This window comes from Bombina bombina, chromosome 6, assembly GCF_027579735.1.
Source record: "Bombina bombina isolate aBomBom1 chromosome 6, aBomBom1.pri, whole genome shotgun sequence".
Taxonomy (NCBI): Eukaryota; Metazoa; Chordata; class Amphibia; order Anura; family Bombinatoridae; genus Bombina; species Bombina bombina.
The window spans coordinates 978,320,124-978,335,464 of NC_069504.1; the positions used below are offsets into that span (position 1 = coordinate 978,320,124).

At 40.7% G+C, this 15,341-nt stretch overlaps 1 protein-coding gene across 1 annotated transcript in view; it reads right to left on the minus strand.

The window, feature by feature from the left end:
- Window positions 1-15,341, minus strand: part of MGAT4B (alpha-1,3-mannosyl-glycoprotein 4-beta-N-acetylglucosaminyltransferase B) — a 798,965-nt gene that overhangs the window by 101,992 nt on the left and 681,632 nt on the right. Inside the window, exon 10 of the mRNA XM_053718640.1 lies at window positions 2,846-2,953. Within this exon, the coding sequence (XP_053574615.1) occupies window positions 2,846-2,953 (108 nt within the window). The remainder of the gene's footprint in view (window positions 1-2,845; window positions 2,954-15,341) is intronic.

Below are 15,341 nucleotides of genomic sequence, written 5' to 3' on the forward strand. Positions count from 1 at the left end.
TAGATCCGTTTCCGGATAGGGGGCCGTTCCTTCATGCTGTCTTGGGGGCAGCAGCAGGCTTTCTGGCCTGCTTGCCCTTGTTCCAGGACTGGTTAGGTTTCCAGGCCTGTCTGGAATGAGCAACAGTTCCCTCTTGTTTTAAAGCGGAGGAAGTTGATGCTGCTCCTGCCTTGAAATTTCGAAAGGCACGAAAATTAGACTGTTTGGCCTTTGATTTGGCCCTGTCCTGAGGAAGGGTATGACCCTTGCCTCCAGTAATGTCAGCAATAATTTCCTTCAAGCCAGGCCCGAATAAGGTCTGCCCCTTGAAAGGAATGTTGAGTAATTTAGACTTTGAAGTCACGTCAGCTGACCAGGATTTAAGCCATAGTGCCCTACGCACCTGGATGGCGAATCCGGAATTCTTAGCCGTTAGTTTAGTCAAATGAACAATGGCATCAGAAACAAATGAGTTAGCTAGCTTAAGTGTTCTAAGCTTGTCAATAATTTCATTCAATGGAGCTGTCTGGATGGCCTCTTCCAGGGCCTCAAACCAGAATGCCGCCGCAGCAGTGACAGGCGCAATGCATGCAAGGGGCTGTAAAATAAAACCTTGTTGAATAAACATTTTCTTAAGGTAACCCTCCAATTTTTTATCCATTGGATCTGAAAAAGCACAACTGTCCTCAACCGGGATAGTGGTACGCTTTGCTAAAGTAGAAACTGCTCCCTCCACCTTAGGGACCGTCTGCCATAAGTCCCGTGTAGTGGCGTCTATTGGAAACATTTTTCTAAATATAGGAGGTGGGGAAAAGGGCACACCGGGTCTATCCCACTCCTTGATAATAATTTCTGTAAGCCTTTTAGGTATAGGAAAAACGTCAGTACACACCGGCACCACATAGTATCTATCCAGCCTACACAATTTCTCTGGAATTGCAACTGTGTTACAGTCATTCAGAGCAGCTAATACCTCCCCAAGCAATACACAGAGGTTCTCAAGCTTAAATTTAAAATTAGAAATCTCTGAATCAGGTTTCCCCGAGTCAGAGATGTCACCCACAGACTGAAGCTCTCCGTCCTCATGTTCTGCATACTGTGACGCAGTATCAGACATGGCTCTAACAGCATTTGCGCGCTCTGTATCTCTCCTAACCCCAGAGCTATCGCGCTTGCCTCTTAATTCAGGCAATCTAGATAATACCTCTGACAGGGTATTATTCATGATTGCAGCCATGTCCTGCAAGGTAATCGCTATGGGCGTCCCTGATGTAATTGGCGCCATATTAGCGTGCGTCCCCTGAGCGGGAGGCGAAGGGTCTGACACGTGGGGAGATTTAGTCGGCATAACTTCCCCCTCGACAGAACCCTCTGGTGATAATTCTTTTATAGATAAAGACTGATCTTTACTGTTTAAGGTGAAATCAATACATTTAGTACACATTCTCCTATGGGGCTCCACCATGGCTTTCAAACATAATGAACAAGTAGGTTCCTCTTTGTCAGACATGTTTAAACAGACTAGCAATGAGACTAGCAAGCTTGGAAAACACTTTAAAACAAGTTTACAAGCAATATAAAAAACGTTACTGCGCCTTTAAGAAACACAAATTTTCCCAAATTTTGAAATAACAGTGAAAAAATGCAGTTACACTAACGAAATTTTTACAGTGTATGTAATAAGTTAGCAGAGCATTGCACCCACTTGCAAATGGATGATTAACCCCTTAATACCAAAAACGGAATAACAAATGACAAAAACGTTTTTTAAACAGTCACAACAACTGCCACAGCTCTACTGTGGCTTTTTACCTCCCTCAATACAACCTTTGAAGACTTTTGAGCCCTTCAGAGAAGTCCTGGATCATGCAGGAAGAAGCTGGATGTCTGTGTCTGTAATTTTTGCTGTGCAAAAAAACGCTAAAATAGGCCCCTCCCACTCATATTACAACAGTGGGAAGCCTCAGGGAACTGTTTCTAGGCAAAATTCAAGCCAGCCATGTGGAAAAAAACTAGGCCCCAATAAGTTTTATCACCAAACATATGTAAAAAACGATTAAACATGCCAGCAAACGTTTTAAAATACACTTTTATAAGAGTATGCATCTCTATTAATAAGCCTGATACCAGTCGCTATCACTGCATTTAAGGCTTTACTTACATTACTTCGGTATCAGCAGCATTTTCTAGCAAATTCCATCCCTAGAAAAATATTTTAACTGCACATACCTTATTACAGGAAAACCTGCACGCTATTCCCCCTCTGAAGTTACCTCACTCCTCAGAATATGTGAGAACAGCAAAGGATCTTAGTTACTTCTGCTAAGATCATAGAAAACGCAGGCAGATTCTTCTTCTAAATACTGCCTGAGATAAACAGTACACTCCGGTACCATTAAAAAATAACAAACTTTTGATTGAAGAAATAAACCAAGTATAAAACACCACAGTCCTCTTACGACCTCCATCTTAGTTGAGAGTTGCAAGAGAATGACTGGATATGGCAGTGAGGGGAGGAGCTATATAGCAGCTCTGCTGTGGGTGATCCTCTTGCAACTTCCTGTTGGGAAGGAGAATATCCCACAAGTAATGGATGATCCGTGGACTGGATACACTTAACAAGAGAAAAATGGGTTTCATATCCCTTTAACAATGTTCATATGTTTCAAAATCTGATCTAATATTAGACACTTTTTCAGTGGTGCCAATAATAAAGGAATCATCATTTTCAAGACATTGTATAGACAGAATATCACATAAGACAAACAAACAGCTACATGCACTGTATGTAAACATTGTGCCTTTAAAATTTAGAATTGCACATTATGCTTTTAACCAATGAAAAATATAAGTGAAAATGACGTACTTTTAACTTTTGGATTTTTCCTGCCAAGGAAGAATGAGTCCCCACATGCTGAAACAAAGACGGCTTGAACCGGATCCTTAAATTAGCTTTTTGACGATCGCAGTGTTTCTACAAATCAAAAGAAATATTAAAAGCAGTTGAACATAGTATTTAAGTACAGTTGTCATACCAATAACTTTTGCCGACTGACATTAAAGCGATATGAAATCCAAAAGTTTTCTATTGAGTTTTAGACAGAGCATTCCATTTTTAAAAAGTTTCCAATTTACTTTTATTATCTAATTTACTTAGTTCTCGTGGTATTCTTTGTTGAAGAGACACCTAGGTAGGTGTCTGGAGTACTACATGGCATGAAACAGTGCTGCAATCTAGTGCTCCTGCAAATTGATAACATTCTTGCAAAACTGCTGCCATATAGTGCTCTGGAAATGGGCTCCTGAGCTTATGTCCTGGCTTTTCAACAAAAAATACCAAAAGAACAAAGAAAACGTGATAATAGAAGTAAATTAGAAAGCTGTTTAAAATCTCATGCTCTATCTGAATCCTGAAAGAAAACAATAATATATTCCAAAGTGATACGGTATTTAATAAGTTTAACCATGAAACTACTTTTGAGATACATCATTTATACTTTTAAAAACCTCATAGCCACAACATTAGACGTGTGCCCTACATATAAAGTATCTTCAGCCAGTTCACATCACAACCTGCTTATTTCCCCGACTGTATTATGTTATAACACTATCAAACTAACTTTCTATTACACTTAAATATGCAAACAGGATCACCTGTAAAATAAATATTGTCTTACAATTTGCTGGGTCACTGGAGATCACAGCGCAAGAGAGAGCTTTGGTTATTTATTGATCTTGAAGGGACAGAAAAAGCTAAATTAAAGGGATATGAAACAGTCTCTACATGAAGGCTTATCTAGCTTGATCTCATAAAACTTCTAGAGTAAGATGAGCTGGTTTACTATTAAGTGAATAGACTAGATAAGCAGAGAGTCAAATTTGCCCATGCTCAGAAGAGGCAGACTGCAACCTAAGTTGCCAACATGTCAGCTCTCTTACCACCCTAACTGCTATAATGAGAATTTCTAAGTGCTCATTTTACACAACTTATGCTTATTTTAACATATTTGTTTTACCAAAGGAGCACTGTTTAATATCCCTTTAAACTTTTATGATTTAGATAGAGCATACAATTTAAAAAAAAAAAAAAAAAATCAATTTACTTCTATTATCAAACCTGTATCTTTCTGTTTGTATTCTGTTGTTAAAACTTTGCTCCTTTCCAAGAGAACATATTGAGGTAGGCTCAGGAACGTGCACGTGTCTATAAGGCAGCTATGTTTGCAAAAACGTATTAACAAAGTTATACATATAGGGCCCGATCCGATATGCAGCGTCGCCCACAAATGCCGGCGACGCCAAATTTTGCGCTGGTTTGGTATCACATATATACGGCGTAGCATACAACTTACACACGTATATTTCTGCCTTCGGCCATATTTATTTTACCCATAGACTGACATACAAAACACGCGCAGTTTGGTATCCAATATACAGCCACAAATTGCAGGCGTAGCAACCCTTGCACTGACTTAGAAACCAACGTAACTCTCTGAAGGCCTAACAAATGCATGCTCAACAACATACATATCAGCAGCTTGATCAGAAATAGTTAAACCTCTTCAAAGCATTTATTATTCCTGCCCCTGCAAGTGTGCCAAGCCAATCACAAACAGCACAACCTCACAACAGGAAACCTAAAAAACCTGCCAATGCACATCCTCATTAGCCACCATGTTTTCCTGCTTTCCATAAAGAGGCAGCATCATGGGGCACAAGGGTGCATCATGAGGCACAAGGGGTGCATCATGGGGCACAAGGGGTGCTGGAAGCCCTACAAGCCCCTGTTGTTCCGTCTATACATGCTGATTCTATAGTTGCTGCTGAGGTCCCTGGTCATGGTGCTGCCCCTGCTGCAGCTGGTCATAGAATTACATACTGCGGATTTCCACTGCATGTAAGTGAAACTACTACATCCCACCCCCATTCCCTTAACCACCCTAATTACTGAAAATATCTCATTTGTTTAATTCATGTTTAGGTCACTATGATTTATTGACTATCATTATGAAGAATGAAAATGGATGTTTATACCTTATGTTCACACCTTCTGTAAAAACATTATTATTTAGCTATATATACCCATGTGCAGGGATAGGCAAGGTGTCCTTCACTAAATGTCTTTACCTTAGAAAATGTCCGCCACAGCCTTGCCTTGTGCCTATCCCTGCCCATGTGTCAATATCCATTGGATGTGAGAAACCTTGATTTGCATCTTATAAGTGAATATTACTATATGTACCCTTCATACACAACTATGTGATGTGGTTTATAGAACATGGATATGTCATAAACATGATGATATTACCTTTTTTGGCCCATTTCCACACAGGCCTTATTATATGTTTAAACAATATTAGTGTACTAAAACACCCCTCACATTGATGTGGATGACAATTATATGGTAAATAACAGAGCACAAGATTTATGGTGAACTATAAGAATATTTTTTATTTTATTTTTAGGCTTCTTGGATGAGGGGGCTGAGTGGATTTCCTGGTTCTCCTGGTTTGGGAAGATTCAGATGATTCTGCTGGAGTGCTGGCCACAGATGATAGGCTGGAGGCAGTGTCCTGCTGGTGTGTGAAGTGCTCAACCAACACACCCAAGAGTTGGTTTTGTTCCCGCCATCTGTTGTCAATCTGCATCTGCATATCAGAAATAACTCTCATCATCTGCGACTGGTTTTGTACAATTGCATTTAATGATGCTGCCATGTCCCTCTGCAGCTCTATGGTACGCTGAAGTAACCTCTGTTGGCTCCTGTGAAACCTGTGTTGGCCTTTTTGTCTGCTCTCGCAGCTTGTTATGAGGCTCCTCTGGAGTGAAATGTATTCCTCGCCCAGGGGAGAATACAGTGGATCTACAGGCTCTTGAGCAGCAGTGATTCTAGGTGCAGGTTCAGTTCTATCTGCTGGTGCATCATGGACAACTGCAGCTGCTGGTGCTTCAGGGACAACTGCAGCTGCTGGTGCTTCAGGGACAACTGCAGCTGCTGGTGCTTCAGGGACAACTTCAGCTATATGCTCATCTGAGGATGGTGGAGCTCTCCCGAGGGAAGTGGATTGTGGAGGTCTCCCAAGGGAAGCGGGTGGTGGAGCTCTCCCAAGGGAAGCGGGTGGTGGAGCTCTTCCAAGGGAAGCGGATGGTGGAGCTCTCCCAAGGGAAGAGGATGGTGGAGCTCTCAGGCTGGATTGGCAGTCCCATTGACGACTAGTGTGTGACCACTCAACCTGTCCAGTTTGCACACACATCCCCTGTGTATAAAAGCCATGACGGGCCTGATATTGTGTTGGGGGGGGGGTAAAGACATGGACCCTTCGTGGGTGACTTGGCTCCCCCTCAAAGCCAAAAAGATATTCCTCAGGCCAGGTATCTTGCCAGGGGTCGTATGCCAATGGTGGTGGCATCACTTCTGGGTCCTTAACGGAGGCAATCAAACCCTACTCATGCCTGGGAGCATACTGTCCATGTTGCTGCCTGAAGACTGGTGGTGGAGGTGGCTGCATGGCTGTGACTGGTGGTGGAGGTGGCTCCATGCTTGTGACTGGTGGTGGAGGTGGCTGCATGCCTGTGACTGGTGGTGGTGGTGGAGGTGGCGGCATGCCTGTTTGCAGCCTGGTGACAGGAGGTTCTGTGGAGGAGTCAAATGATGATAGGGATTAGTACAGTCATATATATGTCCATGTGGGCATACAATGTACATTGATACATGCTAGGGACAATACTCATTCTCATGTCAAACTGTATAACATGCATGTGCACAATGTGATTTGTGATATGAGGGATTTTAATCTGCACAGTATACAGGTATGTGTTTCATACAATAGTTATGTGTACATGTCAGTGATGGAGAAAATGTGTTCTTTAAGTGACACTATGGTCACACAATTTACTTTAGCCTGATGTAGCCACAGAACCTGCTTTCTGAGCTAAAAGTATTGTGATGGCTATAGTGTCCATTTACTGAAAACTCAACATGTGGCTTGTGGCCTGTGTTACTCTGAGACATGTTAGTATTGCACTATTCCACCTCATATCATGAATTGCATTGTGTTAAGTAGCATTAATGTGAAATATAATTGTATAATTGTAAATGTTTTTGTTAGTAGGCCAAATACCATGCTCCTCATTGTGTACATGTATGTGAGACATTAAAGGATGTTATATCTCAAATACATATAATACTGGTGTGTGGGATGTTACTCACCAGCATGAGGTGCTGTGGTTGCAGCCCCTGAGTCACGAGCCCCTGGAAGTCCACATACTGCTGTGACACTCAGGGACCTGCGTATCATCTCTTGCCAGGTGTTGTATTCGGTTTCCAGGGGTGGACCACCGCCTGTTCCCCTCTGGTGCATGGCTTCCTGCCCCATCTTCTCTTTCACCCGCCTCTTACAATCGTTCCACCTTTTTTTAAGTCCCTCGATAGTCCTCCTCTGCGGGGCCACACTGTTTACAGCATCCTCTACCGCCAACCATGCTGCCTTACGCCTTCGGGCAACACCTTTGCCCTTCTCCTGGCCAAAGAGGGCACTGTAGTTGTCCATGATGGCCTGGACTAGCGCAACATTCTCATTGAATGAGAAGTTTGGGCATCTCATGCGCTCATCCTCTGTGGCCACCTGGCTTGCTCCCTGGGATGTCCCTGGTATGGGTTCCTCCCTATTCTCTCCCTCCTCCCCCCCTTCTGTCCCCATGTGCCCATCTGTCCCTCTTTTAAGTGTGCCTGGTCTCTGGGCATCTCCCCTCCCATCATCCCTTCTAACTCTCCCTCTCCCCACTCCACTTACTCCCTGACGGGGACCCCGCTGCTCCTCCTGTCCGCTACAATACTCCTCTCCCTGCAACTCCGCTCCCCTCCTCCCCTCCGCCCTACCTCTCCCTGACATCCTCACACTACACACACTCACACTCACTCCCAGTTCAATCACAGACAATCACAACCAAACACTCAGCCTATCACACGGTAAAATTGAAATAAAATGTGTGAGGTGTTAGAAAAAAAAAGTGTTGTGTATTTTGTATATGTATGTATGCAATATGTGTGCAATATGTAAAAATAAGTGTAAGTAAATGTACAAGCTTACCGAAACAAAAATCTGACTTAAATAACTATTATGCTGCGCCTCCTTACTAATCCTAAACTCACTGTAGTGTGCTGTAGCTCAACGAACCATCCAAACACACTGAAGAAAATGGCGGCTGCGCATGGGTTTATATATGACTTTTGAATAGCGTAATTACGTTGCGCATTTTTAGATGGAGTCATGGGTAATTTTTACAAGTGTTAGGCAAATTTGCATAAAACTACACTTTATTGAAACTTTACGTCCACAAAATACTGCCGTAAGTACTTGCGACGACTTACGCCACTTTAGCATCTGACGGCGCCGTATATTGGATACCCCGATGTGCGAGGTGAAATTACGGGCGGCGCGGGTTCCCTCGATTGCGCCGAAAACTACGCCGTATATCGGATCGCGCCCATAGTGCTTAAGACACTTGCACGCTCCTGAGCCTACCTTTCCTGAGCCTACCTTACTATGCTCTCAAGAAAAGGAGATACGTTTCAACAAAGGATACCAAGAGAAAGAGTAGAATTACATAATACACAAATGCACAACAACAACAACAAAACAATGTAATATAACATAATTTATGTAAGAACTTACCTGATAAATTCATTTCTTTCATATTAGCAAGAGTCCATGAGCTAGTGACGTATGGGATATACATTCCTACCAGGAGGGGCAAAGTTTCCCAGACCTCAAAATGCCTACAAATACACCCCTCACCACACCCACAAATCAGTTTAACGAATAGCCAAGAAGTGGGGTGATAAGAAAAAAGTGCAACAGCATAAAAAATAAGGAATTGGAATAATTGTGCTTTATACAAAAAAATCATAACCACCACAAAAAGGGTGGGCCTCATGGACTCTTGCTAATATGAAAGAAATGAATTTATCAGGTAAGTTCTTACATAAATTATGTTTTCTTTCATGTAATTAGCAAGAGTCCATGAGCTAGTGACGTATGGGATACTGACTACCCAAGATGTGGATCTTTCCACGCAAGAGTCACTAGAGAGGGAGGGATAAAATAAAGACAGCCAATTCCGCTGAAAAATAATCCACACCCAAAATAAAGATTACATTTTATAATGAAAAAAACTGAAAATATAAGCAGAAGATTCAAACTGAAACAGCTGCCTGAAGTACTTTTCTACCAAAAACAGCTTCAGAAGAAGAAAACACATAAAAATGGTAGAATTTAGTAAAAGTATGCAAAGAAGACCAAGTTGCTGCTTTGCAAATCTGATCAACCGAAGCTTCATTCCTAAACGCCCAGGAAGTAGAAACTGACCTAGTAGAATGAGCTGTAATCCTTTGAGGCGGAGTTTTACCCGACTCGACATAAGCATGATGAATTAAAGATTTCAACCAAGATGCCAAAGAAATGGCAGAGGCCTTCTGACCTTTCCTAGAACCGGAAAAGATAACAAATAGACTAGAAGTCTTTCGGAAAGTCTTAGTAGCTTCAACATAATATTTCAAAGCTCTAACTACATCCAAAGAATGCAATGATTTCTCCTTAGAATTCTTAGGATTAGTACATAATGAAGGAACCACAATTTCTCTACTAATGTTGTTGGAATTCACAACCTTGGGTAAAAATTCAAAAGAAGTTCGCAACACCGCCTTATCCTGGTGAAAAATCAGAAAAGGAGACTCACAAGAAAGAGCAGATAATTCAGAAACTCTTCTGGCAGAAGAGATAGCCAAAAGGAACAAAACTTTCCAAGAAAGTAATTTAATGTCCAATGAATGCATAGGTTCAAATGGAGGAGCTTGAAGAGCCCCCAGAACCAAATTCAAACTCCAAGGAGGAGAAATTGACTTAATAACAGGTTTTATACGAACCAAAGCTTGTACAAAACAATGAATATCAGGAAGATTAGCAATCTTTCTGTGAAAAAGAACAGAAAGAGCAGAGATTTGTCCTTTCAAGGAACTTGCAGACAAACCTTTATCCAAACCATCCTGAAGAAACTGTAAAATTCTCGGAATTCTAAAAGAATGCCAGGAAAAATGACGAGAAAGACACCAAGAAATATAAGTCTTCCAGACTCTATAATATATCTCCCAAGATACAGATTTATGAGCCTGTAACATAGTATTAATCACAGAGTCAAGAAACCTCTTTGACTAAGAATCAAGCGTTCAATCTCCATACCTTTAAATTTAAGGATTTGAGATCCTGATGGAAAAAAGGACCTTGCGACAGAAGGTCTGGTCTTAACGGAAGAGTCCACGGTTGGCAAGAAGCCATCCGGACAAGATCCGCATACCAAAACCTGTGAGGCCATGCTGGAGCTACCAGCAGAACAAACGAGCATTCCTTCAGAATCTTGGAGATCACTCTTGGAAGAAGAACTAGAGGCGGAAAGATATAGGCAGGATGATACTTCCAAGGAAGTGACAATGCATCCACTGCTTCCGCTTGAGGATCCCTGGATCTGGACAGATACCTGGGAAGTTTCTTGTTTAGATGAGAGGCCATCAGATCTATTTCTGGAAGTCCCCACATTTGAACAATCTGAAGAAATACCTCTGGGTGAAGAGACCATTCGCCCGGATGCAACGTTTGGCGACTGAGATAATCCGCTTCCCAATTGTCTATACCTGGGATATGAACCGCAGAAACTAGACAGGAGCTGGATTCCGCCCAAACCAGAATTTGAGATACTTCTTTCATAGCTAGAGGACTGTGAGTCCCTCCTTGATGATTGATGTATGCCACAGTTGTGACATTGTCTGTCTGAAAACAAATGAACGATTCTCTCTTTAGAAGAGGCCAAGACTGAAGAGCTCTGAAAATTGCACGGAGTTCCAAAATATTGATCGGTAATCTCACCTCCTGAGATTCCCAAACCCCTTGTGCCGTCAGAGACCCCCACACAGCTCCCCAACCTGTAAGACTTGCATCTGTTGAAATTACAGTCCAGGTCGGAAGAACAAAAGAAGCCCCCTGAACTAAACGATGGTGATCTGTCCACCACGTCAGAGAGTGTCGTACAATCGGTTTTAAAGATATTAATTGAGATATCTTTGTGTAATCCCTGCACCATTGGTTCAGCATACAGAGCTGAAGAGGTCGCATGTGAAAACGAGCAAAGGGGATCGCGTCCGATGCAGCAGTCAAAAGACCTAGAATTTCCATGCATAAGGCTACCGAAGGGAATGATTGTGACTGAAGGTTTCGACAAGCTGATATCAATTTTAGACGTCTCTTGTCTGTCAAAGATAGAGTCATGGACACTGAATCTATCTGGAAACCCAAAAAGGTTACCCTTGTCTGAGGAATCAATGAACTTTTTAGTAAATTGATCCTCCAACCATGATCTTGAAGAAACAACACAAGTCGATTCGTATGAGATTCTGCTAAATGTGAAGACTGAGCAAGTACCAAGATATCGTCCAAAAAAGGAAATAGTAGTACGCTTAGCAAGAGTAGAGACAGCCCCAAGGTAAGAAAAAAAAATGATTGATTCAAATGCATTATCCCAAATATGAAACTGACTGTCTGAAATAAGGAATGTTGAACATCCTGAGTCAAGGCAAATAAATGTTTGAACACATATGTTTAGAACTTTATATAAAAGTGCCCAACCATAGCTTAGAGTGTCACAAAAAATAAGACTTACTTACCCCAGGACACTCATCTACAAGTAGTAGAAAGCCAAACCAGTACTGAAACGAGAATCAGTAGAGGTAATGGTATATATAAGAGTATATCGTCGATCTGAAAAGGGAGGTAAGAGATGAATCTCTACGACCGATAACAGAGAACCTATGAAATAGACCCCGTAGAAGGAGATCATTGAATTCAAATAGGTAATACTCTCCTCACATCCCTCTGACATTCACTGCACGCTGAGAGGAAAACCGGGCTCCAACCTGCTGCGGAGCGCATATCAACGTAGAATCTAGCACAAACTTACTTCACCACCTCCATAGGAGGCAAAGTTTGTAAAACTGATTTGTGGGTGTGGTGAGGGGTGTATTTGTAGGCATTTTGAGGTTTGGGAAACTTTGCCCCTCCTGGTAGGAATGTATATCCCATACGTCACTAGCTCATGGACTCTTGTTAATTACATGAAAGAAAACTTATTTTGAATTTAAAATGATCAGTTTTAATTTCCCTGCCCACTGCACCATGTGACAGCTATCACCCAATTACAGCTGTGAACTCTTGCACATGCTCAGTAGGAGCTAATGCCTTAGAAAGTGTGCATATAATAAGAATGAAAATAAATTGATATCGGAAGTAAATTGGAAAGTTGTTTAAAATGGCATGCTCTATCTGAATCATGAAAGATTTATTTTGACTTTTGTGTCCCTTTAATTTTGAAGTCTTTATCATTTCCCCCCCCAGGAGGTGGTAAGTACTAAATTCATTGTTTTTCTTATCAAATTTCCTCTTCCTGGGTCCATAGGTTGCAGAGCTGACCCCATATACAACAAATCTTTGTTGAGAATTTTTCATTCACATAGAATTTATGTCAATTTACAATTTTCTAGTTAGACCTGACATACTTTTGTATATCATTTGTGCAGACAGGACATAGAGATATATTGTTTTTCAGATATGTTGCTGAAAGATTTCAACATGCTTATTTGTTTTACTTTGTTTTTTTCAGTAAAAATAATAATTACTTAAAAAAACAGTCAACGCTTGCAATGTATTACAATTGTTATTTATTATATGTTTATGTACTGTATTTGTCGATATCCCCCCAGGAGCATAGAGAACACCCTACAGTAATTGGAACTTTGACCCTGCAAAATTATATGTGGCCGCAGCACAGAGAACAATTTGTGTCCCTGGACTGTTTTGAGATACTTAATTATTATCATCTATTTTTAAAGCACTGCCAAATTCCATAGCACTGGGCACATAAACTAGGGGTAAACAATGACACTAATTCATGAAATAAAAAAATAAAAATGGAGAAAGAAATATGGGTATATAAAAACCAGATATCAGAAAACAAATTACAGTTTATTTTGAATGCAGATCTTTTGCAATATGATGCTTAACTGTAGATTTATATTTTGCATACTGTACATAAAAATGACATAATTACCCCTTTAACCCCTTAACGATCGACGACGTATGCCATACGTCCTCAGAAAAAAAGCACTTAACGACCGAGGACGTATGGCATACGTCGTCGGTTTAACAGAGCACTGGAAGCGATCGAAATCGCTTCCAGCTGCTCTAACAGTATTGCAGGCTTGCCTTGAGGTCTAGGCATCCGGCAATACTGTTCCCGAGTGCCGGGACCGGATTGATCACTCCCCCACGAGTGATCACTTCCGGTTTCACTCCACGTGGAGCCCGGCAGTGTTTCAGAGCATCGGAAGCGATCGGACACGCTTCCGATGCTCTGCTTGTGTGCTAAGTGCCTCGGTGGGTCGAGGCACTTAGTTACTTGTAAAATAAAATTAAAAAAGAAAAAAAAAAAAAAAACGATTAAAATAAAAAAAGCCCTAAATAGCCCCCCCCTCCCCCTTCACTAGGCATCCAAGATGGCGATGCCCAGTGCATCATGGGGCCTCTGGGGGTGTCCCTAGCCTGCATCATCATAGGGGAAAGCTAGGGTCACCCAATCTGAGCCTCCCACCCTAAAAAAAATAATAATAATAAAATACCCCATTTGTCTGATCATGTCAATATTTGTAAATATTGACTATGATCAGTGTGGATCTCCCTCCCTCTCCTCACTTGCCATTTTGTTGGAGAGAGAGAGAGACCTGTATTTAGCAGAGAGAGAGATTTATTTCTTTTATTTGTTAAAAATATAGAACCAAAGGCTCTTTTCAGAGCCATTAACCCATAGCTTGCCAGTGATCACTATATATCACTGGCAGTAGCATAGGTGCACTTTTTTTTGCTGCATTTTGCTGTCTGTGCATTTTTTTAGGGGTTAATTTTGTTGTTGTAATTTTTTAAAAACCCAAAGGCTCTTTTCAGAAACATTTAGTTAATTTAATTTAATTTTCAGAACCATTAACCCCTAGCTTGCCAGTGATCACTATATATCACTGGCAGTAGCATAGGTGCACTTTTTTTGCTGCATTTTGCTGTCTGTGCATTTTTTTAGGGGTTAATTTTGTTGTTGTAATTTTTTAAAAACCCAAAGGCTCTTTTCAGAAACATTTAGTTAATTTAATTTAATTTTCAGAGCCATTAACCCCTAGCTTGCCAGTGATCGCTATAAATCACTGGCATTTGCATAGCTGTACTTTTTTGCTGTCTGTGCATTTTTTTAGGGGTTAATTTTGTTGTTGTAATTTTTTAAAAACCCAAAGGCTCTTTTCAGAAACATTTAGTTAATTTAATTTAATTTTCAGAGCCATTAACCCCTAGCTTGCCAGTGATTGCTATAAATCACTGGCAGTTGCATAGCTGTACTTTTTTGCTGTATGTGCATTTTTTAGGGGTTAATTTTGTTGTTGTAATTTTTTAAAAACCCAAAGGCTCTTTTCAGAAACATTTAGTTAATTTAATTTAATTTTCAGAGCCATTAACCCCTAGCTTGCCAGTGATCGCTATAAATCACTGGCAGTAGCATAGCTGTACTTTTTTGCTAGTTAATTTAGTTAATTTAGTTAATTTAATTTAATTTTCAGAGCCATTAACCCCTAGCTTGCCAGTGATCGCTATAAATCACTGGCAGTTGCATAGCTGTACTTTTTTGCTGTCTGTGCATTTTTTTAGGGGTTAATTTTGTTGTTGTAATTTTTTAAAAACCCAAAGGCTCTTTTCAGAAACATTTAGTTAATTTAATTTAATTTTCAGAGCCATTAACCCCTAGTGATCGCTATAAATCACTGGCAGTAGCATAGCTGTACTTTTTTGCTAGTTAATTTAGTTAATTTAATTTAATTTTCAGAGCCATTAACCCCTAGCTTGCCAGTGATCGCTATAAATCACTGGCAGTTGCATAGCTGTACTTTTTTGCTGTCTGTGCATTTTTTTAGGGGTTAATTTTGTTGTTGTAATTTTTTAAAAACCCAAAGGCTCTTTTCAGAAACATTTAGTTAATTTAATTTAATTTTCAGAGCCATTAACCACTAGCTTGCCAGTGATCGCTATAAATCACTGGCAGTAGCATAGCTGTACTTTTTTGCTAGTTAATTTAGTTAATTAATTTAGTTAATTTAATTTTTTTTAGTAATTGTTTTCTGTGACAGATACAAAAATGTCACAGAAAAGATATAGTGCTGAGGAGGCGTATGCCATCCTTGCGTCAGAGTCAGATGCCTCTATTTCTGACTCAGACCCCAATTT